This window comes from Pogoniulus pusillus, chromosome 25 (genome assembly GCF_015220805.1).
Source record: "Pogoniulus pusillus isolate bPogPus1 chromosome 25, bPogPus1.pri, whole genome shotgun sequence".
NCBI classification, from domain to species: Eukaryota; Metazoa; Chordata; class Aves; order Piciformes; family Lybiidae; genus Pogoniulus; species Pogoniulus pusillus.
The window spans coordinates 523108-549601 of NC_087288.1; the positions used below are offsets into that span (position 1 = coordinate 523108).

The following is a 26494-nucleotide window of genomic DNA, read 5'->3' on the forward strand; positions in this document are numbered from 1 at the left end:
CTCATTTCAACAGCAAGTGCAGCAGGCTGAAGCTGGAGAGCAGAGCTGAGAGTGCCGGCCTGGGGCTGCTGCTGGGTGAACAAATTCTGGGCTGGCTTTCCAGAGAATCATGTTATGCACTGGCCTGGAAGGCACCTCTGAAGGTCATCCAGTCCAGCCCCAGCAGCCTCTCTGGGCAACCTGTGCCAGGCTCTCACCACTTCCTCATCTTCACTCCCAATCTCTCCTTTCCCAGCTTGAAGCCATTGTCCCTCACCTTCTCACTCCTAGATCTTGTCACAAGTCCCTCCCCAGCTCTCCTGGAGCCCCTTTGGGTACTGGAAGGCTGCCCTGAGGTCTCCCTGGAGCCTTCTCTTCTCCAGGCTGGACAGCCCCAGCTCTCCCAGCCTGTCCCCATAGGGGAAGCTCTCCAGCCCTCTAAGCATCTTCTCTCCCAGCCTGGTCTGAGGAGCAGCTGAGGGAGCTGGGGGTGTGCAGTGTGGAGCAGAGGAGGCTGAGGGCAGAGCTCATTGCTCTCTGCAGCTCCCTGAGAGGAGGCTGCAGGGACTGGGCTTGGGCTCTGCTGCCTGCTCTCAGGGGAGAGAAGGGAATGGGCTGGGGTCAGGGTCATGCCATGACCTACATTTATATTTGTCTCACATCTGGAGCTGGTCCATCCTGGCTCACAGGAGCAGAGATATCCACCGACCAGATCTGTGCAGCTGGAACACAAGAGGTGAAGCCAGGTGACTGCAGGTCCAGAACCAGCAGCACCTGCCCATGCATCTCCAAAGGCACCTCCTGGTAACTAGTGTTCATGATGGGGATCAAAACTGGATTCGAGGGCAGAGCTCACTGCTCCCTACAGCTCCCTAAGGAGGCTGCAGGCAACTGGGCTGAGGTTCTGCTGCCTGCTCTCAGCTGAGGGAAGGAGAGGTACTGTCCTGGGATGGTGCCAGGGCAGGGTTAGGTTGGAGAGGGTCTTTGGTGGCAGAGTGGTCAGGGAGTGGCAGAGGCTGCCCAGGGAGGTGGTGGAGTGCCCATGGCTGAAGGTGTTCCAGACAGGTGTGCCCATGGCACTTGGGACCAGGGTTTGGCAGCCATGGTGGGTGCTGGCTGGGCTGGGTGCTCTGGGAGGGCTTCTCCAGCCAAACAATGGTATGATTTTCTTAGGGTGCTGAGGAGCTTTATGTGGGTGCAGAGGGTCACATCAAAAGCCACCTTCTGAGGCATGAACCAGCTGGAGCTGAGGTGGTTGTTATAATAACCTTCAATCAGTGTACATGTACTGAAAACTGCTTTGTGCTAATGAGCCACAGCAAAGGAGAGCCTGAGATCATGGAACACCAGCTTGAGCTGGCCACAGCTGTCCTGAGTGCCCCTGGGCATGAACAGTGTGTTCATCAACCTGCCCATGGCATCAGACCCTCACTATTGCCAGCAACAGGACAGCATCATGGAATCCAAGAACAGCTCAGGTTGGAAGGGACCTCAGGGCTCATCCCCTCCACCCTCCCCACCCTGCCCAGGGACAGCTCTCAACCAGACTCAGCTGCCCAAGGCCTCATCGAGCCTGGCCTTGAGCACCCCAGGCAGCCTGTGCCAGGCTCTCACCACCCTCACACTCAACAACTTCTGCCTCAGCTCCACTCTCATCCTGCCCTGCCTCAGCTCCAAACCATTGCCCTTGGCCTGGCTCAGACCCCCTCAGCACAAGTCCCTCTGCAGCCTTCCTGCAGGATCCCTTCAGGCACTGCAGGCAGCTCTGAGGTGCCCCTGGAGCCTTCTCCTCTGCAGGCTGCACCCCCCCAGCTCCCTCAGCCTGTGCTCACAGCAGAGCTGCTCCAGCCCTGGCAGCATCTTCGTGGCCTCCTCTGGCCTCTCTCCAGCAGCTCTGTGTCCCTGCTGAAGACAGTAAGAGTTAAAGAGCACCAGTCACCTTCCATGGAGGCAGGGATCAGGCCAGCAGTCGTCGATGTTGGTCTCACAGTTTGCTCCACCAAAGCCCCTCCTGCAGTGACACCTGTAGGCACCGATGGCATCGATGCAGCTGGCGCCGTTGAGGCAGGGGCCTGACAGGCACTCATCTATGTCGACCTCACACCTGGCACCTGGGAGAAGGGAAAGACAGCAGAGGACGCAAGAGGTCAGCCCTGCAGCCAGCCCGGCGGCAGATGGGTGCTTTACCTTGAGGCCAGAGGAGGAGCTGAAGTTCAGAGCTAAGCCACTCAGCTGGACTGTGCCTCGGGACTGCGAGCCCCGCACAAGCTAAGGTCCCTCCCAGCCCCTGGGAGATGCTGCTCCGAAGCATTCATGACAGGCTACGCACAGGGCAGGTCAAGAGTCCCTCACAAGCGAGATCCTGACTCTCTTTGGCGGTTTCTCAACCCCAGCTGGGCCAAAGCCTGCTCCAGCCACGTAACTAACCCTCATCTGAGCGTTCAGTTCTGGGCCCCCCAATTTAGGAGGGACATTGAGATGCTTGAGCGTGTCCAGAGAAGGGCAACGAGGCTGGGGAGAGGCCTTGAGCACAGCCCTACGAGGAGAGGCTGAGGGAGCTGGGATTGGTTAGCCTGGAGAAGAGGAGGCTCAGGGGTGACCTTATTGCTGTCTGCAACTACCTGAGGGGAGGTTGTGGCTATGGGGAGGTTGCTCTCTTCTCTCAGGAGGCCAGCACCAGAACGAGAGGACACAGCCTCAGGCTGTGCCAGGGGAGATTTAGGCTGGAGGTGAGGAGAAAGTTCTTCACTGAGAGAGTCATTGGGCACTGGAATGGGCTGCCCGGGGAGGTGGTGGAGTCGCCGTCCCTGGGGCTGTTCAAGGCAGGACTGGACGTGGCACTTGGTGCCATGGTCTGGCCTTGAGCTCTGTGCTAAAGGGTTGGACTTGATGATCTGTGAGGTCTCTTCCAACCCTGATAATACTGTGATACTGTGAAGTGGCTGCACCAAACACCTCAGAAGTCCCTTCCGACCCCAAATCCTGATTCAAGAACGAAGTTTGCCTGAGTAGCTTGACCTGGTGGGTTGGCAAATGGCAGCAGGCACCCAGAGTCTGCAGTGGGTGGGCAGAAGCAGATGTCAGTGACATTCTCAAGTAGACTCAGCTGCCCGAGGTCTCATCCAGCCTGGCCTTGAGCCCCCCCAGGCAGCCACAGCCTCCCTGGGCAGCCTGTGCCAGACTCTCACCACCCTCACGCTGCAGAGCTTCCTCCTCAGCTCTGAACCATTCCCCCTTGGCCCGTGGATGTTCCCTGTAAAACCCAGGGAAGAGCCTTCTGCAGCATGCAGAGAGCAGCCTACCTGTGAACCCAGGGGCACAGAGGCACCCATAGCCTCCCAGCGTGTTGATGCAGCTTCCTCCATGCAAGCAGGGCACAGCCTCACACTCGTTGACATCCATCTCACACAGGGACCCATAGTAGCCAGGTGCACAGCTGCAGATGAACCTTCAGGCAAGGGACAGCCAGGTCAGGCAGCAGGACACAGCAGGACCTGCACCAAGACTCTGAAGATGTGTGCAGGTGCTGATGCCAGCACTCATCATCTCCTCAGCACGGGAGACAGCTACAAGGACAGGGAGGGGCTGCAGGGGTCCAGAGAAGGGCACAGAGCTGGGGCAGGCTCTGGAGAGCAGGGCTGGGGAGGAGCAGCTGAGGGAGCTGGGGGTGTGCAGTGTGGAGCAGAGGAGGCTGAGGGCAGAGCTCGTTGCTCTCTCTGCAGCTCCTGAGAGGAGGCTGCAGGGAGCTGGGCTTGGGCTCTGCTGCCTGGGCTCAGGGGAAAGGAGAGGAACTGGCCTAGAATTGCACCAGGAGAGGGTATCAGAAGAAGATTCTTGCCTGAAAGGCTTCTGCCAGCCTGGCACAGGCTGCCCAGGGAGGTGCTGAATGCCCACCCCTGGAGGTGCTTCCCAGGGGCAGAGCTGTGGTGCTGAGGGCCATGGCTTAGCCCCAGCCTGGCAGAGTGACAGAAGGGCTGGGCTGGAGGAGCTGGCAGGGCTTTGCCAACTGAAACAATTCCATGACTCTTATTGCAAATAAAGGGACAAAAAGGTAAGAAAGAGGAGGTGAAGTTGTGCTGAAGACCATTCTCCTTCTGTTGTCCTCTTGGGTCACATAGAAGCCAATCTGCGAGTCAGTGGCCCCTGCTGCTTTGTTTCACTACAGCACCCTTGTACCCTGAAGCTCCCCCTGCCCCACCAGGCAATGGGCAGCCCACACAGGCAGGACAGCAGGGAGCTCCTCTCCCTGTCCCAGCAACCAACCTGTTTATGAGATCCAGGCAGGTGCCATTGTTTCTGCAGGGTCTGGACAGGCACTCGTTGATCTCCACCTCGCAGAGTGTCCCAGTAAAGCCATGCTGGCAGGTGCACCTGGCACAAAGCAGATGGCAGAGCTGCCACTGGGTTAGTTTTCAGTATGGGAGATGGAGGAGGCTGAGGGGGATGAATCAAGTGCAGGACCCTAGCACTTGCCCCTGTTGAGCTCCATGAGGTTCCCTCTGCCCAGCTCTCCAGCCTGGCCAGGTGTCACTGGATGGCAGCACAGCCACTGCTCCCAGTGCTGTAGCATCAGCAGTCTGGCTGAGGGATCACTCTGTGCCTTCATCCAGGTCGGTGACAAAGATATCCACCAAGGCTGGACCCACCCTGACTGCTGGGGAACACCACCAGCTTCTAACTGCCCCCTGACCACGGCCCTCAGATCCCTCCCTCAGCTGGGTCCCAGCGCAGCTCCAGGGGTTGCGCAGGGGCTCCTTTCTCTAGGCACAGCTCTGCCAGACTGGCAGCCCCCAGCCTTACTGCCCTTTGCCCAACGCTGATGGAATGAAGCAAGGGCAGATCAGGGCACTGAGGGGCAGCAAACGTCCAGCTGAGAACCACCCTGGCTGGCACTGCTGCTGCTCTGACCCCTCCTCACCTGAAGCGGTTCACCCCGTCGGCGCACAGCCCCTCGTTCTGGCAGGGCTGGGACATGCACTCATCGCTGTTCACTTCACAGTGGGGCCCCTCAAAGCCTGAAACAAGGTTACACCCCTGTGAACGAGGGACCTCTGCTGCACAGCCCCCCTGGGCTCCAACGTTCCTCCAGCGAGGAAGGGAGCCAAAGGGTCTGCCCTCAGCCTCCTCTTGTCCTGGCTGAACAACCCTCTGCTCTGGAGCTGGATGTGCTCCAGGGTGCCCTGCCCTGGGTGCCCCGGCTCTAGACTGGATCATCTCAGAAGTCCCTTCCGACCCCTAACATTCTGCGATGCTGTGAACCCCAGCTCCCTCAGCTGCTCCTCCCCAGCCTGTGGAGCTCCTCTCCAGAGCCTGCCCCAGCTCTGCGCCCTTCTCTGCACCTGCTCCAGCCCTCAGTGTCCTTCTGGCAGTGAGGGCCCAGAGCTGAACCCAGCACTCAAGCTGCAGCCTCCCCAGTGCTGAGTCCAGAGGGACACTCCCTGCCCTGCCCTGTTCTGTCAGCTCCTGCCGTGCTGCAGAGCTCTCACCTGCCCTGCAGATGCACACTGGGCTGCCATCAGCCTGTGCCAGGCAGGTGGAGTTGTTCCTGCAGGGGTTGTGAGGCAGCTGACAGGGACTGAAGCGCTGCTGGCAGAAGGCTCCAGTGTAGAAGGGGGGACAGATGCAGACAAACTGCCCCTGCTGGGTGGACTCGTGGCAGGTGGCTCCGTTCAGGCACGGCTCAGACTCGCACTCATTCACATCCTCGCTGCAGTCTGGGCCTGCCCAGCCTGGTGCACAAGAGCAGCTGGAAGAGACCAGAAACCAGAGCTGATGTGGTGGCAGAGCACAAAATGTCCCAGGGCTGACTTCTGACCCTAGCAACACCCTCAGTGACATGGGAAGGGTGAGCCAGAGAGATCTGCTCAATCACAGTGGAGGGCTTGGAAGAGACCTCTGGGGATGGTCCAATGCATCCCCTGCTAAGGCAGGGGCACCTAGAGAAGGTCATATGGGAACATGTCCAACATGTTTGGAATCGTTCCAGAGGCCTTCAGTAGCTGAGTCTAGTTGGGAGGCCTCATCCAGCCTGGCCTTAAGCACCCCCAGGCAGGAGGCAGCCACAGCCTCCCCAGGCAGCCTGTGCCAGGCTCTCACCTCCCTCACACTCAACAACTTCGTCCTCAGCTCCACTCTCAGCCTGCTCTGCCTCAGCTCCAAACCATTGCCCTTGGCCTGGCTCAGACCCCCTCAGCACAAGTCCCTCTGCAGCCTTCCTGCAGGATCTCTTCAGGCACTGCAGGCAGCTCTGAGGTGCCCCTGGAGCCTTCTCAGCAGGCTGCATCCCCCCAGTTCCCTCAGCCTGTGCTCACAGCAGAGCTGCCCCAGCCCCACCAGGCACCCCCACGGCCTTGCCCTGCTGCTGCTCCTGCAGGTGCCATGCGGCAGCGCTGGGCACGGCCGGCGGGCAGGGTGGGCAGCACTCACCGGTAGCTGTTGAAGAGGTCTGTGCAGCTGCCGCCGTTCCGGCAGGGCTCCGAGGCGCACTCGTCAGCCTCCAGCTCGCAGAACCTCCCTGCCCAGCCCGGGGGGCAGAGGCATTGGTAGCTCTGCAGGGAAGAGCAGCGGCTCTCAGTCGGGGCTGCCCGCTCGGCGCAGAGCTTCCACCCCCCGGCGCTCTCCACTCACCAGGTGTAGGTCCACGCAGGTGGAGTGGTGCTGGCAGGCGTTGAGGATGCAGTCGTCCACGTCCTGCTCGCAGGTCAGGCCTGCATAGCCTGGGTTGCACAGGCAGTAGAAGCCATCCACAACTGGAGCAGAGCAGTTCAGGGTTGGATCAAAAGCAGCAGTCAGTAGGCATGAAGAGTGGAAACAGAGGGAACCAACACCTCCACTTATCAGGGTGAGAGCAGGGTCATAAACTGCTGACTGTGTCCAAGGCAACAGGGGAGGGCAAGGGAGGGCAAGGGAGGGCAAGGGAGGGCAAGGGAGGGCAAGGGAGGGCAAGGGAGGGCAAGGGAGGGCAAGGGAGGGCAAGGGAGGGCAAGGGAGGGCAAGGGAGGGCAAGGGAGGGCAAGGGAGGGCAAGGGAGGGCAAGGGAGGGCAAGGGAGGGCAAGGGAGGGCAAGGGAGGGCAAGGGAGGGCAAGGGAGGGCATTCACCCCCTCTGCTCTGCCTGCCCAGACCCCACCCAGAGTACTGGGCCCAGTGGTGCACCCCTGGCATGAGGAGGACATGGAGCGTGGAGAGCGGCCACAAGGATGCTGAGGGCTGGAGCACCAAAGACAGGCTGAGCAAGCTGGGTCTGCTCAGCCTGGAGGAGGCTCCAGGGAGACCTTAGAGCTGCCTGCCAGGATCTAAGGACCTGCAGGAAGGCTAGGCAGGGCCTGTGGAGAGAGGATGAGGAGCAGTAGCTTGGAACCAGAGCAGGGGAGACCCAGACTGGGCATGAAGAGCTTCTTTAACAGGAGGGTGCTGAGCCCCTAGAACAGGCTGCCCAGGGAGGCTGTGGATGCCCCCTCCCTGGAGGTGTTCAAGGCCAGGCTGGATGAGGCCTGGAGCAGCCTGGGCTGGTGGGAGGTGCCCCTGGGCATGGCAGGGGCTGGAGGAGCATGGAGCCTCCCAACTCAAGCCATTCTCATTTAACGAGGCAGGGGTTGGGCTCTTCTCCCAGGTGACAGAAGGCAGGAAACGGCCTGGGATGGTGCCAGGGCAGGGTTAGGTTGGAGAGGAGGAAAAGTGTCTTTGGTGGCAGAGTGGTCAGGGAGTGGCAGAGGCTGCCCAGGGAGGTGGAGGAGTGCCCATGGCTGGAGGGGTAGCAGACAGGTGTGGCCGTGGCCCCTGGGGCAGGGTTCGGCGGTCACGGTGGGGCTGGGCCAGTGAGCTCAGAGGGCTGCTCCAAGCCAGGCCAGCCCCGGCCCCACGCACTCACTGTCGTAGCAGTAGCCGTGCAGGCAGGGCTCCGAGCTGCACTCGTCCACGTTGGTCTCGCAGCGCGGCCCCGCGAAGCCCCTGGCGCAGCGGCACTGGAAGCCCAGGGGGAAGGCCTCCAGGTCGGCCTCCTCCTGGCACACGGCGCCGTTCTCACAGGGGCTGCTGCCCTCGCAGGCCCCCAGCTGGCACCGCACACCTGCGGGCACACGGCGGTGCGGCAGGCAGGAGGGCAGGCAGGAGGCTGTGCCCAGCAGCACGGCGCCGCTAGAGCCGAGCTGGCAGCAGCTGTGCCCAGCGCAGCACCTGGCTGCCAGCACAGCATCCTGCCCGGCCCCTCTGGCCCGCGCCTCGGCGCCACGCAGCCTGCGGGGCGGCACACGGAGGCTGCAGCGGAGCAGCCCGCACGCCCTTGTGCCCGCACGCCCTTGTGCCGCTCCCAGGGGCAGCACAGGCTGCGACCCCGCGGCTGGCACTGCGGCCTGGCACAGCCCCGCGGCTGCCCCTCTGCCTGGAACGTGCCCTCTGGCCAAGGGCGTCAAGAGGTGCATCAAGGAGAGTGCTGTCCAGCACCTTTTAAGCACAGTTGGCATGAACTCCAGAGAACGGATCAGAGGGCAGGAGCACCTCTGCTGTAGGGACAAGCTGCAGAGCTGGGGCTGCTCAGCCTGGAGAGGAGAAGGCTGCAGGGACTCCCATCCAACCCAACCCCACCCACTCCATGCATCCACGGATCTGCCTTTCACTCTGTGACTGCCTCAGCCTGGCCCCAGAGTGCTTCTAAAGCACCCGTTTAAGGAAAGGAGAAAGCTCCTGGAGCTGTCCAAGCCAGCTTCACTCCACAGGACCCACGGCCTAAGGCAGGGTCGGCTGCTGGCTCTGAGAGCTTTGCTTGATGAAAGAGAGGCCTAAGAAAGCTGTAGGGAGAGTGAGCTCAGTTCAGGCCACCAGAAATGCTCTCTGCAGTTAACTGGGTTTGTCTCCCCCCCTGCTGTTCATTACCTTTGAAGGGAGCCAGGCACTGGCAGGAGTAGCTGCCAGGGTGGTCAAGGCAGGTGGCTCCATTCTTGCAGGGAAAGGAAGCACACTCGTCCAGGTCCACCTCACACCTCGCACCTGGGGAGAGATGAGGGACTGGGACCTTCAGCAGGGCAGCTTCCCAGCCATGGGCACCACCAGCACCACAGGCAGCCTGGTGAGCAGAAGCTGCCATCCACCAGCCAAAGGAGCCCCAGGCAGCACTGCCAGCACCCCCTGACTTCCTAGCACCTCAGCTTGTCCTGGCCCAGCTCATCTCAGCTCCACAGCTTGTCCTGGCCCAGCTCATCTCAGCTCCACGGCTTGTCCTGGCCCAGCTCATCTCAGCTCCACGGCTTGTCCTGGCCCAGCTCATCTCAGCTCCACGGCTTGTCCTGTCCCAGCTCATCTCAGAACCACAGCTTGTCCTGTCCCAGCTCATCTCAGAACCACAGCTTGTCCTGGCCCAGCTCATCTCAGCACCAAGGCTTGTCCTGGCCCAGCTCATCTCAGCACCAAGGCTTGTCCTGGCCCAGCTCATCTCAGCACCAAGGCTTGTCCTGGCCCAGCTCATCTCAGCACCAAGGCTTGTCCTGGCCCAGCTCATCTCAGCACCAAGGCTTGTCCTGGCCCAGCTCATCTCAGCACCAAGGCTTGTCCTGTCCCAGCTCATCTCAGCTCCACAGCTTGTCCTGTCCCAGCTCATCTCAGCTCCACAGCTTGTCCTGGCCCAGCTCATCTCAGCTCCACAGCTTGTCCTGTCCCAGCTCATCTCAGCTCCACAGCTTGTCCTGGCCCAGCTCATCTCAGCACCACAGCTTGTCCTGGCCCAGCTCATCTCAGCTCCACAGCTTGTCCTGGCCCAGCTCATCTCAGCTCCACAGCTTGTCCTGGCCCAGCTCATCTCAGCACCAAGGCTTGTCCTGGCCCAGCTCATCTCGGCTCCACAGCTTGTCCTGGCCCAGCTCATCTCAGCACCACAGCTTGTCCTGTCCCAGCTCATCTCAGCACCACAGCTTGTCCTGTCCCAGCTCATCTCAGCACCACAGCTTGTCCTGTCCCAGCTCATCTCAGCACCACAGCTTGTCCTGTCCCAGCTCACCTCAGCACCGCGGCACGACTCCCCCCCGAGGAGCGGCAGGACTCACCGGTGAAGCCAGGGGGGCAGAGGCATTGGTAGGCGCCGAGGAGATCTGCGCAGGATGAGTTGTGGAGGCAGGGAGTGGAGAGGCACTCGTTGATATCTGCTTCACACCTCGGGCCTGTAGGGGCAGAGATTGGCTGCAGGCTGCAGAGCTCTGAGCTGCCAGCCTCTGGCACCATCTGCCTGCTGTACTTATTAGCTCCAGGGGACTGCCTTCTTTCCCTGCCTGTCCTGCCCTGTTTGCACTGTGAATTGGCTTTGGTGGTGCTGTTTTGTTCATCCACCTCTGGGACCTCGGTGGTACCAGCTGTCTTAGAGCAGCTCTGAGTGCTACTGCCTCCCTTGGGAGCACTCCTGGGTGCATCTCCATGGTGTGCTGAGTTGCTGACATTGTCCCCACTTGTCTCCTGCCCTCTCTACATACAGCTACCAGCATCTGTGACACTACGTACAGACTTCTAATGCTTAAGCTCCTCACTAAGCATGGAATGGTTTGGGCTGGAAGGGACCTTCAAGATCATCCAGTGCCAACCCCTGCCATTGTGCCCCAGGTGCCATGGGCACACCTGTCTGGAGCCCCTCCAGACACTCCACCACCTCCCTGGGCAGCCTCTGCCACTCGCTGACTGCTCTGGCCTCCTCTCAGGAGCTGCAGAAAGCAATGAACTCTGCCCTCAGCCTCCTCTGCTCCACACTGCACACCCCCAGCTCCCTCAGCTGCTCCTCCCCAGCCCTGCTCTCCAGAGCCTGCCCCAGCTCTGTGCCCTTCTCTGCACCTGCTCCAGCCCCTCAGGGTCCTTCCTGCAGTAGAGGCCACAAAACTAAACCCAAGACTCCAGGTGTGGCCTCGGCAGGGCTGAGTCCAAGGGGACAATCCTGCCCTGCTCCTTCTTGTGCTCTGTCACAGTTCAAAGAGGGTTTTTTAATACCTTCAAATCCAGGCTGGCAGAGACAGCTGAAGGCATTCAGATGATCCACACAAGTAGCTCCATGGTGACAAGGGTCACTGAGACACTCATTCACCTCAATCTCACACTTATTGCCTGGGAACAAGGGAAGGAGTCACAGCATCAGGATCCTGGCATGCTTTGGCACCACTGCAAGCAGCAATAGCAACAAGAAATAACCAGGGGCAGGCACTGGAAGCCTTCAGCAACCACCCAGAAACTGTCTGCTGGGGAATGAACTTCTTGCTGCTGAAGGCTGCAGGTGAGCTGTGCCTACAGTGTCCTCCAAACCCTGGCAGGCATTTCAAAGGCTCATGTACAGCTGTGCTCCAAAGTCACTGCATTTTGGTGGTTTCAAGGCAGAAAGCTCTGGAGTGTTCCTGAGGCACCAAGAATGGCAGAATCACAGCCTGGCAGAGCTTGGAAAGGACCTCTGCAGATCATCCAGTCCCAGCCCTGCCAGAGCAGGGCACACAGAACACCTCCAGCTGGGCTTGGAAGCCTCCAAAGCAGACTCCACAGCCCCTCTGGGCAGCCTGCTGCAGGCCTCCAGCACCCTCACACCAAACAACTTTCTCCTCATGCTGAGCTGGAGCCTCCTGGGCGCCAGTTGGTGTCCATTGTCCCTTGTCCTGCCCAGGACACCACTGAGCAGAGCCTGGCCCCTGCTTCTTGCCCCCACCCCTCAGCCATCCAGAGACACTGAGCAGGTCCCCTCTCAGCCTTCTCCTCCCCACACTAAACACCCCCAGGTCCCTCAGCTGCTTCTCACCATCCTTGCTCTCCACACCCTTCCCCATCTTTCTTGCCCTTCTCTGGAGCAACCTGAGGAGTTGAAGGTGCCCTGGATCTGGGCTGCAGATCCAGCAGCTGTGCTCCTGCTCAGCTATGAGAGGAAGGGAAGCAGGCCCATGCAAGCCAGCATGCAGCTGGGTGGCATCTGCAAGCACATCAGAGTAAGACAAACTCCCTGTCTAGAGGGGCAGGAGTTGCTGGAGTGGAAACAGTTCCCTGGGATCAGGATTTGTCACAGCTGAAAGCCCTGCCACAGCCAAGTCCCTCTGCGCCAGCAGGGGAAGGTGCCTCTGCCCAAGCCAGGGGGTGTGCTGTGGACTGCAGCTGTTGCTGCTTCTGAGCAGCCTCATTTGCTGTGAGGACTGAGCCAAGCAGGTGTTGCACAGTGCCCTTTGGACCCACCTATGTAGCCAGGGGCACAGAAGCAGGCATAGCCACCCGGAGTGTCTCTGCAGATGCTGGAGGCGCCGCAGGGCTGGGCCAGGCAGGCAGCCAGAGGAGCTTCACACAGCTGCCCGGTGAAGCCTGGGGGAGCAGAGCAGGAGGAGCAACTCTTCAGCATCACATTTAGCCCCAGACACCAGGAAAGGGAGGCAGAAATCCTGGTCAGCACTTCTGTGTTCTTCACCTGTACCTCCAGGCCCCCAGGACAGGGTAGAATATCCCAGATATGGTGGAACAAAGAACTGTGTGGCTGAGCCTGGCCTGCAGTAACCACAGAGCCATGGAATGGGCTGGGAGGGACCTCCAAGGCCATCCAGTGCCAGCCCCTGCCATGGGCAGGTACAGCTTCCACCAGCACAGGCTGCTCAAGGCCTCATCCAGCCTGGCCTGGAAGACCTCCAGGGAGGGGACAGCCACAGCCTTCCTGGGCAGCCTGTGCCAGTGTCTGCCCACCCTCACTGGCAAGAATTTCTTCTTCATCTCCAGAGAAGGGCACAGAGCTGGGGCAGGCTCTGGAGAGCAGGGCTGGGGAGGAGCAGCTGAGGGAGCTGGGGGTGTGCAGTGTGGAGCAGAGGAGGCTGAGGGCAGAGCTCATTGCTCTCTGCAGCTCCTGAGAGGAGGCTGCAGGGAGCTGGGCTTGGGCTCTGCTTCCTGCTCTGAGGTGAGAGAAGGAGAGGAACTGGCCCGGAATGGTGCCAGGGCAGGGTTAGGTTGGAGAGGAGGAAAAATGTCTTTGGTGGCAGCATGGTCAAGGAGTGGCAGAGGCTGCTCAGGGAGGTGGTGGAGTGCCCATGGCTGGAGGGGTTCCAGACAGGCGTGTCCATGGCACTTGGGGCAGGGTTCAGTGGCCATGGTGGGGCTGGGTTGGTACTGGACTGGAAGGTCTCAGGTCTCTGCCAGCCAGGACAATTCTGTGGCTCTGTGACTCTGACACAGCTCTATCAGAGCTGCAGCAGCAGCCAGGACAGTTCTGTGACTCTGACACAGCTCTATCAGAGCTGCAGCAGCAGCCAGGATGTGACATTTGCTCTATAAAAGCCTCAGCACAGCCAAGAGCTAGCTCAGGCCTTTCCAGAGCACAGCTTTCAGAGCAGAATAGTTGAAGCCCATTTCCCCCCAGAAATGCCACACTTCCCTTCTCCAGACCTCTCTTGCTGCCAGAGCCAAATGCCTCCTGACAAAAGTGATGTTTCCCAGGCAGCTTCTGACACTTGGAGTCTGCAGGGAGCTGCCTGCAGCTGAGGCAGCCCCAGCCCGCAGCGCTCCCTGGCAACGTCACTCCATGGCTGCTTCTGTCACCAGTGGCAGCTCCATCTGAAGCTGTCAGCTGGGAGCTCACACTAAGGGCACTGTCAGGGCCAGCAGGATTGGCTGTGAGTGATCAGTGCTGCTGGGGAAGATGCAAATCCTGTGCTTCCCTTGGAAATGCAGCTAACAGACCAAAAGGCTTCAGGCCTAGGCAAATGCACCTCCGTCCTGGGTGCTGTTTGCACTGCCACTGAGATTGTTGCTTACTGCTGGTTACTAACTCCAGAGCACCCTGGCAGCATGGAGCAGCTTCACAGCACCCAGGAATGCTCTGGGTTGGGAGAGACCTCCAGTGGGCATCTTGTGCCACCCCCGGGGCGAGCAGAGCTGTCCTGCACCACCTCTCTCCTCGCTTGCACTAAATGTGACAGCCCCAGGCAGAGGCCATGTTACAGACAGAAGCCTCACTGGGCTGGGACTCTCCTTCAGTTCAGAGCCATGGGAGCATGGAGTCAACCACAGACACTCTGCAGCTGCAGCAGCCCCTCCGGGTCCCAGGTCCCACCCACATCCCTGCTCTGCCAGGCACTCCCTAAGCCACGGCCCCAAGCACCACATCCAAACCACCTTCAGGCACACGCAGTCTTGGTGACTCCACACCTCCCTGGGCAGCTCAGTCCAGTGCCTGACCACTCTGCCTGGGAAAAATGCTCCCTACTGTCCAGCCTAACCCTGCCCAGAAGCCCGAACCATGGAAGGAGAGAACCATGGAATCTGAGGGCCACAGAATCATTTCTTTTGCAGAAGCCCTCCAAGAGCATCCAGTCCAACCCTCAACCCAGCCCCTCCACGGCCACTGAACCCTGGCCCCAGGTGCCATGGGCACACCTGTCTGAGCCCCTCCAGGCATGGGGACTGCACCACCTGCCTGGGCAGCCTCTGCCAGGGCCTGACCACTCCTGCAGCAAAGAAGTCAGAGCATCCTTCAGCAGCCACTCTCAGCCTTTTGTGGGGTGAGTTTCTCTAATCTCTTGCCACTCTTCCTAAACACACTCTCAGTCTCCATCCCCTTCTGCAGGAGCAGAGTTAGAGAAGTCCTAGCACCTCTTCAGGGACACCTTGAACACCTGCAGGCAGGAGGCTCCACAGCCTCCCTGGGCAGCCTCTGCCAGTGTCTGCCCACCCTCACTGCCAGCAACTTCTTCCTCATCTCCTCTCTCACTCTCCCCTCCCCCAGCTCAAAGCCACTGTCCCTCGTCCTGGCACTCTCTCAGACCTTGTCCAAAGTCCCTCTCCAGCTCTCCTGAAGCCCCTTCAGGCACTGGCAGGCAGCTCTGAGGTCTCTCTGGAGCCTTCTCCAGGCTGAACAGTCCCAAGTCCTTCAGCCTGCTCCTGCAGCAGAGGTTCTGCAGCCCTCTGGTGACCTCCTTACCTGGCAAACAGCTGCAGTAGGATTCACCATTCAGCTGCTGGCAATGGCCTCCATTTTGGCAGGGCTGGAAGGAGCAGTCCTGAAGAGGAGTGGAGCAGTTTTTGTCTGGTAGCAAAAGAACACACAGAATGAAACCCTGAAGCTACAAATCACACAGGGCTTGGGGAAGCAGAAATGCTGCTTGGTAGTGCGAGGGACAGCTGCAGAATTCCAGCTTCCCAGGCTGGAAATACACTTTGATTTCTGTCTGGCTGCTCTAAAAGTGGACATCTTCATACAGATGTTCATGCAGATGTGGGCAGGGAGTGGCAGAGGCTGCCCAGGGAGGAGATGGAGTGCCCATGCCTGGAGGGGTTGCAGCCAGGTGTGGCCATGGCCCCTGGGGCCGTAGCTGAGTGGCTGTGGTGGGGCTGGGTTGAGGGTTGGGCTGGATGCTCTTAGAGGCCTCTTCCAACCAAAACAATTGCATGACTCCATGATGCTGACTCACAAGATGCTGCCCACAAGATGGCATTTGACAGCAAGCTTTGATTTATGGGACAGAAAGGCCTTTTCCTTGTCTGTCAGGAGCTGCTCCTTGGCCTGTCCTGCTCCAGGCAGCAGCTGGCAAAGCTGCCAGCACTCAGGTGCCCTCCCTTGAGAAGGCAAAAAACACACTGGGAGGAGAAGCTGCAAGAAGCCTTCCTGCTTCTCTCAGCATCCCCTCAGGTGATCTGGGGGCTTCCTGACCTCCTGTCTTCCCTCAGCAGGAGAGAGCTCCTAGGTCAGGAGGGACAGGGAACAGCTCCTAGGTCAGGAGGGACAGGGAGAGAGTCCAAGCCTCTCTGGGCAACTTGTGCCAGTGTCTGCCCACCCTGACAGTGAGGAATTTCTTCCTCATCTCCAGTCTCAGTCTCCCATCTTCCAGCTCAAAGCCAGCCTCTTGTCCTGGCACTCCCAGCCCTTCTCCAAAGTGCCTCCCTGGCTTTCCTGTAGCCCCTTCCCTGAAACAATTCCATGGTTTTATGTTTCTGTGCTTAGATTTCAGGAAAGGGAACAGAAACTTAACCTATTTAACAACCAAACCTTACCAGTGAAGCCTGGAGGACAAACACAGCTGTAGTCTGCCACCAGGTCCAGGCAGGTGGAGTTGCCCTTGCAGAAGCCAAAGGTGCACTCATCAAAGTTGATTTCACATTTCAGACCTTCAAACCCTTGGGAAAAATCAACAGAGACTTAGACATTATTCAGCTGTACCTGGACCCTGCTCTCCCAGAGGAGTTAGGAACTGAACACCAACCCTCAGGGTTTGCTGGTTCCATTACTCAATGACAGGGGCAGGGAATGGGTCAGGCTGGAAGGAGCCTTCAATGCCACCCAGACCCAATCCCCCTGCAGAGGGCAGGGACACCTCCTGCCAGCACAGCTTGCACAAGGCCTTGTCCAAAACCACCTCCAGGTGCTTTGCAGCCCCATCTGATAGTGGTTTGTAACTCCAGCTCCCAGCCACTCGCTGCTTTTTCTACTCCTCCTGCTGTGGTGGTGACTTTTACCAAGCTCAGGAGCCCAGCAGTGCTTTTCCTGGGTTCTTCAAGCCACTGGAGAAGCCCCAGTGGCAGCCCTGTCCATGGCTGCTAATGGCTGGTCACAGCATCAAAGCAGTGCCATTAGTGCTGCCACAGGCCAGGGCTGCAGGAGGCCCACGACTAATGCAAGCTCTCAGCACAAGGCAGAGCTCCATAATCTCACAAACTGACCAGGAACCCAAATTCCACTGACCCCTAACTCCTAACAGTTGAGACTGGCCTCCGGCTGGGTAACAGTGTGTGCAGCAAGCCCTCATTTGCATTAGAGCTCAATCATCTCTCACAGGTGAAAATTAAGCCACAAATTATGGCTGTGGCTGCCAAGACTTCCCTTTCCCTCAGCTGATCAGGCAGGCTACCTGCGGAAGGATCTTCTCCCAGCTCAGTTCTCAGCTGCCTTCCCACATCTTGCAGCCCAGCAGGCAGCTGTGAGCAGGGAGAGCAGCAGGGCAGGGAGGGGACTCTGGCCCCCTCTTCTCTGCTGACACCTCACAAGCTGCAGCAGGGAAGGTTTAGGTTGGACATTAGGAAAAACATCTTTCCTGAAAAGGTGGTGCTGGAACAGGCTGCCCAGGGAGGTGGAGGAGACACCAACCCTAGAGGTGGAAACCTGTGGGCATAGAATCCTAGAAGTAGTGGGGCTGGAAGAGAGCTCTGGCATCAAGCTCAGGTGCTCACCCAGAGCTGTCAATGCCACCACTGCCAGCAAGCCCTGAGGTGTGGGCACAGAGCCATGGAACCACTGGGGTCGCAAGAGACCCAAGATCATCAGGCCCAGCCTTCTCCCCGGCACCAGCACTGGGTCATGGAGGTGTGTGGTTGGACTTCAGGGCTACAGAGACATCTGCAACCTTAATGCTTCTATCTGGGCACTCCACCCTGTTTGGACTCTTGGCTGAACCCCTGCCTGCTGATGGGAGGTAGGGAACAGGTTCCTGACTGTGCTTCCATTAGGCAAATTCTCTCACTTCTGTCCTTCTGATTCCTTCCTCCACGCCCTCTGCAAGGGCCTGAGCCGGCAGAGGTGTGGGCATTTCCCTGCCAGCTGGGGCCAAGGCACCACAGCAGCCTTCCGTGCCTTTAGCCCTCACCACCACCAGAGTGCAGTCCCAGCCCACGCTCGCTGCCTCACCGAGCCAGCAGCCCAGGACCTGCCCTGCGGCGCATCCACCCCGGCCCTGACAGCAGCTTGTGCCCAACGTAACGGAGCTTGGTGGCTCTTCTCCCCAGCCGGGTGAGCTCCCCAGCACTGCAGACCCTCCCCTGAGGCACACCAACTGCTCCTGCCAGCTTGCAGCCGCCCCCGGAGCTGTGCAGGCAGGCAGATGCAGCACTGACCCCCGAGTTACCCACACAGGGCATTCAGAGAGGCTGTGGCAGCCCTGGCAGTGGAACATGTTGGACCTTGGCCTGCCTGAGCTAACTCAGTGTGCTACAAGAGGGACGGGGATGACCTCCCAAGACCCTTCCCACCTGAATCATCAGCAGGCACAGGAAAGGCATCAGCAAAAGGACATTTCCTCAGCACTGACTCAGGGCAGAGCTCTGCTGATAGGAGCAGCAACTAATTCCAGAAAGGACAATCACAGCACTGCTGGGGCTGTAAGAGACCTCTGAGGTCATCCAGTCCAACCACTCGCCCAGAGCTCACAGTGCTACCACTGCTGCTCAGCCACAGCCACTTAAACCTCAGCACCACATCCCTGTGCCTTTTCAACCCCTCCCAGGGTGGGGACTCCACCAGCTCCTGGGCAGCCATGTGTTAGCCCCAGCCTTGGCAGAGCTAGGGACTGCCTGGACCCAGTGATCTTAAAGGTCTTTTCCAACCCAAATGATTCTATCTCACCTCACCTACCTGCAGCTATCTCAGCCTGAGTTGGACAGATCTAAACTCTCTCTAAGCTCTGGTTCATCTCATCTGTCTGCAGCTGCAAGCTACTGAAGGCCTTGGCTAAGGACTGCCCACAACATCCCCTTTCTTCCCTTCCAGCTCCAAGCTTCGAGCAGCAGACATGCAGCCATAGTGCTGGCTGTGCTGGAAGGGCCCCGAGCACCATCCAGCCCAACCAGCAGCTAAACCCCAGCCCAAAGCACCATGGCCACAGCACTCTGAACACCTCCAGGGATGGGGACCACCTCCCTGGGCAACCTACTGCAGTGCCAACTGGGAAAGCACTACTTAATATTCCCAACAGTTTCCTGTTTTGTCCACAGGCATGAAAACTGCACCTAAAAATCAACCAACCAACAGCTCCTGAACTTTCTTGGGCCAGCTCAATGCTGATGGAACAGGGAGAGCACCTTCTGCATTGCCCCCATTACAATCCAGAGACACCACTGGAAGACAAATGACTTCCCCCTGCTCTCAGGCATCCCACCTGATGCTTTGATTGGCTCCAGCAGGAACCTCTGCCCACTGACACAAAGCACCCAGGGAGCAGCACCCCGAGTAAGGCAGAACTGGCTGCTGCAAGCCCAGGCAGGGGGGTTGCCATGGAAACAGCTGGCTGGGAAACCTTCTCTGGCTGCAAGTTTACTTAGCTGAGGGAGTTTTGGATGTTGTTCTAATCAATTAATCTTCCTGAAGCAGTTCAGGGCTCTGTTTTTCTCTCCACAAGATGCTGCCTTAAGAACTTGTGGGATCCTACCCAGAGGGAAGCCTGCATGCTCTGGGGGTCCTGTTTGGCAGAGAGGGGGACTGGAGGCTCTCCAGGGGCCCCTGCCAGCCCCAACATCCTGAGACTGTTTTACGCTTACACTCCTCTAGGTAAAGGCCAGCTGGGCACAGCCTGGCTCATCTCAGCTCCAGCACCCCCAGGGCCTTCTCTGCTAGGCACCTTCCAGCCACTCCGCCTCCAACCTGGAGCCTTCCTGGGCTTGTTGTGCCCCAGGAACAGGACCCAGCACTTGACTTTGGTAGACCTCAGCCCACTGACCTCAGCCCACGGATCCAGCCTGGCCAGAGCCCTCTGCAGAGCCATCCTGCCCTCCAGCAGATCACCACTGCCACCCAGTTTGGTGTCCCCTGCACGCTTACTGCGGGTGCCTGGATGCCCTCCTCCAGACCACTGACAGAGCTGCTGACTGCTGTCTCCAGCTGTGCCCCAGCTGTGCCCCAGCATGCCCAGCACCACCAAGAGTTTTCCATCCATGTCTTACACTGTCAAAATTAGCCCCTGCTCAGCTGCCATGGGGGCTCCTGGAGTAGCTTTCCTCTGTATCAGTCACAGCAACCCTCTCTGTACCTTCCACAGGGCTGGCATCACTCGAGGCTCCAGAAGCCTCCTGTACCAAGGGTGGAACTCAAGGCTGCCATCAACCCCAAGCTACAAGGACTCACCCAGGGAGCAGTTGCATCTGAAGCCATTTAGGTCTTCCTCACAGGTTCCTCCATTCCAGCAGGGCCTGTCTGGACACTGACCCAGGTGAAGAGAGCAGGTGTCTCCTGAAACGAGGTTCAGAAAGAACAGAATCAAGCAGGTGGAAAGAGAGCTCCAAGCTCCCACAGCCCAACCTAGCACCCAGCCCTGGCCAATCAACCAGACCACGGCACTAAGTGCCCCAGCCAGGCTTGGCTGCAACACCTCCAGCCACAGAGACTCCACCACCTCCCTGGGCAGCCCATTCCAATGCCAATCACTCTCTCTGCCAACAACTTCCTCCTAGCATCCAGCCTAAAGCAAAACAAAGACATCTGTGCTGCTGCACCTGGAGCTGCCTCTGCTGACTGCAGGGCAGGGAGCAAGATGACCTCCGAGGGTCCCTTCCAGGCCAGTGCCCTCCATGCATGTGCTCAAGCCACAGGGGCACAGTGGCAATAAGAGGGTCTGTGGGATGGTGCCAGGCTGCATCCTGCATGTCATGGGTTTGGCTGCCCACAGCTTCTGAGCCAGCCCATTTCTGACAGGCACTGCTGGCAAGAAGACAGCCAGGGAGCAGGAAGCCTCCTGCTGAGGGCATGCATACTCCTGCAGGGCTTTTCCCCACCACACACAATTCCTGCTCTCCAGGCAAGCTTCCCACAGCTGTGCCAATCCTTTGCTGTCATTGCTCTCACTGACACCTTTGGAAAAGGATGGAAAAGCAGCACTGTGGGTGAAAAACAGAAAGCAGAGTCCATCCTGTGCTCTGAGAAAGCTGGCACAAGGAACCCAGGTGTTTGTCCATGTGTTGCAAAGCAGCAGGACCACAGAACTGTGCAACTGGGTTAGCTGGAGACACCCTCCCAGAGCACCCAGCACAACAGCAGCCCAGCCCCACCATGGCCACTGAACCCTGCCCCAAGTGCTGTGGGCACATGTTCCTGGAACACCTCCAGCCATGGGCACTCCACCACCTCCCTGGGCAGCCTCTGCCACTCCCTGACCACTCTGACACCAAAGACATTTTTTCTCCTCTCCAACCTAACCCTGCCCTGGCACCATCCCAGGCCAGTTCCTCTCCTCCTCTCCCCTCAGAGCAGGCAGCAGAGCCCAAGCCCAGCTCCCTGCAGCCTCCTCTCAGGAGCTGCAGACAGCAATGAGCTCTGCCCTCAGCCTCCTCTGCTCCACACTGCACACCCCCAGCTCCCTCAGCTGCTCCTCCCCAGCCCTGCTCTCCAGAGCCTGCCCCAGCTCTGTGCCCTTCTCTGCACCTGCTCCAGCCCCTCAGGGTCCTTCTGGCAGTGAGGGCCCACAGCTGAACCCAGCACTGCAGCTGTGGCCTCAGCAGTGCCCAGCCCAGGGGTACAATCCTGCCCTGCTGCTGCTGCCCACACCAGTGGTGGCATTCACTGCTGCCAGTTAAACCCTGTGCAGTGGCAAGGGGGACAATTGAGGTTTGTGTGCTGCAGACAAGAGCCAGCTGTGGGATGATCTTGGAGGTCTTCTCCAACCCAAGCAGTGCTATGCTATGGAGTGCTACACTGGCAGCTGCACCTCACAGGGGCACATCCCAGACCTTGCCACCAGCTGCTGGGAACTTCCAGAAGCAATGATCTCAGAGCACAAAGGGGACCCATGGACAGCAACTGTACCTAGGCTGGAGATGAGGAAGGAGTTCTTGCCAGTGAGGGTGGGCAGACACTGGCACAGGCTGCCCAGGGAGGCTGTGGCTGTCCCCTCCCCAGAGGTGTTCAAGGCCAGGCTGGATGAGGCCTGGAGCAGCCTGTGCTGGTGGAAGGTGTCCCTGCCCGTGGCATGGGTTGGCACTGGATGGTCTGGGAGGTCCCTTCCAGCCCAGCCCATTCCAGAGCTTCTGAGGCCCAGCCTCTGAGCACGGTGGGCATGGAGGCAGCAGGAGAGGCAGAGGGAGGCCTTTGCTCTGCCGTCCCTCCAGCACACAGCTGATCTCAGCTCCCTGTCTGACACAGGTGCTGAGAGCCTCCTCTGAACACCAGACAAGAGCCACTGATTGGCTACAAATTACTTCCAACATCAAAGCAGGTTAATAGAAACCACTTTCTGCATTTGCCCTCTGAAAGCTAACATGAACACAGCTCACCCAGACACTGTTAGCAGCAGCATGCAGCTGTGACCTGAGCTCTGGCTAGGGGCTGGACTCTTCCCAGGGCTCACAGCACCCACTTCTGCAGCACCAGGAGCAGAGAATGCACTGAGCTGGAAGGGACCTCCAAAGGTCCAGCCCCTGTGACAAGCTGGGACAACCCTGCCTGGCTCAGGAGCCACTTTTACTGCTCTCTAAGTCCCTGGAAGGAGGCCGCAGTGAGGAGGAGGTTGAGCTCTTCTGCCCAGCATCAGGGAGAGGAAGAAAGAAGGAGAAGGAAGGAAAAGGGTCTGGAATTGTGCCAGGGAAGGTTAGGTTGGAGATGAGGAACAATTTCTTTGCTGCAAGAGTGGTCAGGGACTGGCACAGCAGCCCAGGGAGGTGGTGGAGTGCCCATGGCACCTGGGGGCACAGTTAATGTCTATCCTGGGCTTAGGTTGAGCTCTGCAGGGTGTCCCCCAACCAGAAGACTCCAGAAGAAACCCTCTCAGCTGCGGCAGAAGGCAAAGCCTGCCCCCGCCGCAGGCTGCACAGCGTGCGTGGAGCAGCTCCCGCTCCTGCAGGCACTCGGAGCACACACCAGAGCCTGCCGCAGGACCGCGGAGGCCTGAAGGCAGCGCAAGGGCCCAAGGCGATGTGTGCAGAAAGGCCTGGGGCAGCGCCGCTGGGTGCGCCGCTCTGCGCCGGGACACGGCCGCTAGGGCAGGCAGCCTGCAGCGCTCGGGCAGGGCCACCCCAGCGGCATCCATCTGCACTAACGGAGCCACACAACGGAGCTGCTTGGAAGGGCCTCTGGAGGCCACCCAGCCCTGCTGAAGAGGGTCTGGAGGACTCCAGAGACGGAGACTCCACGATCTCTCCAGGCACTCTGCTCCAGAGCTCCACCACCCCCCCAGCAAAGATCCTCCTCACCTTCACACGGCACTCTGTATGCTCTGCCTTGTGCCACTCTGCTGCCTTGGCTCCTCTCACAGAGCCCGAGCCAGGGGGGGCCTGCGGCTCCCCAGCTGCACCCTCCCAGCAGCCTCACTCAGCTCCCTCCATGGGCTTGCACCAGAGTCCCCCAGGCAGGCTGCACGGGCACAAGCAGCAGAAGAGGGCAGCCAGAGGCTGCTTGGCTGCTGGGGACGTGGGAGCAGAGGTGAGCTCCACTCACACCATGTCTGCCCCTCTCGGGCACCAAGCACCGCTCCCAGCTGCCCTCCGCCTGCAGCACCGCCCACAGCCTCCCGGGGGCCCCTGCCAAGGCAATCAGCCCTGAGCAGCTCCACCTGCAGCCCCCCGCGCACCAGCTGCTCACCCACGGGCTCAGGCTCTGCTCGGCCCTGCTCAGCTGCAGGCACTCACAGCTGGCTCGGACCTGCTGTGCGTTTGCCTCTTCCAGCCCTGCCCCTGGGCCTGTGGCCTGCTGATTCTAACTCCCTCCTGCGGGTGGACTCCAGACCTGGCCACAGAATGGTCCGGGTTGGAAGGGACCTCCACAGGTCATGCAGTGCCAGCCCTTGCACTCAGCAGGGACACCACCAACTAGCGCAGGCTGCTCAAAGCCCAGTCAAGCCTCACCTTGAGTCTCCGAGGGTGGGGCCACAACCACCTCCACGGGCAAGCTGCAGTGTCGCAGCACCCTCCCAGTAAAGAACGTTTGTGCTTGGAGAGGACTTGGCCTCCTCGTGGAGCAGAGCTCCCAGCCCCTCAGGCACCCTGCACTCATAAGAACTGGGGCACCTCCGAGCTGCCTGCAGTGCCTGAGGGCATCCTGCAGGGGAACTTCTCCTGAGACAGGCCAAGGGGGAACGGTTTGGAGCTGAGGCAGAGCAGGGTTAGACTGGAGCTGAGGAAGAAGTTGTTGAGTGTGAGGGTGCCCAGGGAGGCTGTGGTGCCTCCTGCCTGGGGGTGTCCAAGGCCAGGCTTGGTGAGGCCTGGAGCAGCTGAGTCTGGCTGAGAGGTGTCCCTGGGCAGGGTGGGGAGGTTGGAGGGGATGAGCTCTGGGGTTCCCTCCAGCCTGAGCCATGCTGTGCTGTTGCTGGCTCTCCCCTGGGCTCTCCCCAGCAGTTCCTTCCCCTTTGTGAGCTGGGGGCCCAGAGCTGACAGGACTCTCCAGAAGGCAGTGCTGTGCAGGATTTGTTTCTGTTGTGCAAATACCCAAACCTGGGTTTGTTATGGACTTGTTTTTCCACTCAATTGGATCCTGCTCCGCTGGTGGCAAATCCCATTACAGTGCCTGAGGGACCCCTGCCTGATAACACAAAGCATTTGAGCAGTGCTGGTAGCCATCAGATCAATCAATCATCCAGGCTGAGCAGACAGCCAGGAGCTGTCTGTGGGAAATTCTGCTGCTGAAACAAAACCTGATTCTAATGTTCTATCAAAGAGTTCCCAGGGATTCATCTGTGAGCAGGACAGAGACCAGCTTGGTGACTGGGACCTCGTGGCTGATCTGCAAACCTGTGAATCATGCTGCACAAAGGATGAGAGCTTCCTCCTGAGCTCCACACTCCCCAGCACCAACTTCTGCTTTGCTCTCTATTTACTATTATGTTTCATTTCAAACTGAAGTTAGTGTCAATGAAGGAAAAAAGCCTATTTGGATATCCTGGGAACCACTGCAGGCTGGAGGTGATGAGAGTGGGAGCAGCCCTGCAGAGAGGACTTGGGGTGCTGGGGGGTGGGAAGCTGGGCAGGAGCCAGCAGTGGGCACTGGCAGCTCAGAGGCCAAGGGCAGCCTGGGCTGCCCCTCTGCTCTGCTCTGGGGAGACATCACCTGCAGGGCTCGGGCCAGCTGTGGGATCCCCAGCACAAAAGAGACCTGGACCTCCTGGAGAGGGTCCAGAGGAGGCCATGGAGATGCTCAGAGGCTGGAGAACCTCTGCTGTGGGGACAGGCTGCAGAGCTGGGGCTGCTCAGCCTGGAGAGGAGAAGGCTGCAGGGAGAGCTCAGAGCTGCACTTCAGTGTCTGCAGGGGAGCTGCAGGCAGGCTGGGGAGGGACTGCTCAGAAGGGGCTGTGGGGACAGGCTGAGGGCAGTGGTTTGGAAGTGGAGCAGGGCAGGGTTAGGTTGGGCACCAGGAGGAAACTCTGCACAGGGAGGGTGGGCAGAGGTTGGCACAGGCTGCCCAGGAGGTGGTGGAGGCTCTACCCCTGCAGATATTCAAGGTCAGAGCTGCTGCGTCCCTGTGCAGCCTGCTGCAGCTGGAGGTGTCCCTGCTGGCTGCAGGGGGTGGGACAGGATGAGCTTGGAGGGTCCCTTCCAGCCCTGAGCTGGGTGGCCCCGGTGGCCTCAGGCTGACGGCTGGGCTCGACGCTCTCGGAGGTCTTTCAAAGCAAACCACTCCAAGTCTCCCCGGGCGGACGAGCACAGCCGCAGGGCAGGGACCTTCACACGGCCCCGCTTACCTTTGAAGCCAGCAGCACAATGACACGAGAAGCGCCCAACCAGGTCCACACAGGCAGCTCCGTTGTGGCAGGGGGAACTTGAGCACTCATCCACCTCATCCTCACAGAAGGGTCCCTCGTAGCCAGGGGCGCAGCTGCAGCTGTAGCTGCCCAGCTGCTGCTGGCAGACGCCGTGCTCAGAGCACTGGTTCCCGAGGCAGCTGTCTGCAGGCAGCTGGCAGAACCTGCCAGTGTAACCAAGAGGGCAGATGCACCTGGCATGGAGGTGAGAACAGACAAATAGATCAATAGATTAGTGGTGGTGAATGGTGCCACATCCAGCTGGCAGCTGTCACTAGTGGTGTCCCTCAGGGATCAGTGCTGGGCCCCATCCTCTTTAACATCTTCATAGATGATCTGGATGAGGGCATGGAGTCAGTCATCAGCAAGTTTGCAGATGACACCAAGCTGGGGGCAGATGTGGCTGGGTTGGAGGGCAGAAGGGCTCTGCAGCGGGACCTTGACTGCCTGGACAGATGGGCAGAGGCCAATGGGATGGGGTTCAATAGCTCCAAGTGCAGGGTGCTGCACTTTGGCCACAACAACCCCATGCAGAGATACAGGCTGGGGTCGGAGTGGCTGAGAGCAGCCAGACAGAGAGGGATCTGGGGGTGCTGATTGATACCCACCTGAACATGAGCCAGCAGTGTGCCCAGGTGGCCAAGAGAGCCAGTGGCATCCTGGCCTGCATCAGGAATGGTGTGGTCAGCAGCAGCAGGGAGGTCATTCTGCCCCTGTACTCTGCACTGGTTAGACCACACCTTGAGTGCTGTGTTCAGTTCTGGACCCCCCAGTTTAGGAGGGACATTGAGATGCTTGAGCGTGTCCAGAGAAGGGCAACGAGGCTGGGGAGAGGCCTTGAGCACAGCCCTACGAGGAGAGGCTGAGGGAGCTGGGATTGGTTAGCCTGGAGAAGAGAGGCTCAGGGGAGACCTTATTGCTGTCTACAACTACCTGAGGGGAGGTTGTGGCCAGGAGGAGGTTGCTCTCTTCTCTCAGGTGGCCAGCACCAGAACGAGAGGACACAGCCTCAGGCTGTGCCAGGGGAGATTTAGGCTGGAGGTGAGGAGAAAGTTCTTCACTGAGAGAGTCATTGGGCACTGGAATGGGCTGCCCGGGGAGGTGGTGGAGTCGCCGTCC

At 59.5% G+C, this 26494-nt stretch overlaps 1 protein-coding gene across 1 annotated transcript in view; it reads right to left on the reverse strand.

Annotated features, from left to right (window-relative positions):
* EYS (eyes shut homolog) overlaps positions 1 to 26494 on the reverse strand; it is a 91707-nt gene that overhangs the window by 37274 nt on the left and 27939 nt on the right. Inside the window, exons 13-28 of the mRNA XM_064164046.1 lie at positions 25316 to 25569; positions 15945 to 16067; positions 14875 to 14979; positions 12153 to 12275; positions 10938 to 11051; positions 10013 to 10126; positions 8850 to 8963; positions 7849 to 8046; positions 6607 to 6728; positions 6406 to 6527; positions 5466 to 5725; positions 4898 to 4994; positions 4243 to 4350; positions 3282 to 3427; positions 1919 to 2090; positions 623 to 701 (exon numbers count right to left, since the gene is read on the reverse strand). Of these exons, the coding sequence (XP_064020116.1) occupies positions 623 to 701; positions 1919 to 2090; positions 3282 to 3427; positions 4243 to 4350; positions 4898 to 4994; positions 5466 to 5725; positions 6406 to 6527; positions 6607 to 6728; positions 7849 to 8046; positions 8850 to 8963; positions 10013 to 10126; positions 10938 to 11051; positions 12153 to 12275; positions 14875 to 14979; positions 15945 to 16067; positions 25316 to 25569 (2251 nt within the window). The remainder of the gene's footprint in view (positions 1 to 622; positions 702 to 1918; positions 2091 to 3281; positions 3428 to 4242; positions 4351 to 4897; positions 4995 to 5465; positions 5726 to 6405; positions 6528 to 6606; positions 6729 to 7848; positions 8047 to 8849; positions 8964 to 10012; positions 10127 to 10937; positions 11052 to 12152; positions 12276 to 14874; positions 14980 to 15944; positions 16068 to 25315; positions 25570 to 26494) is intronic.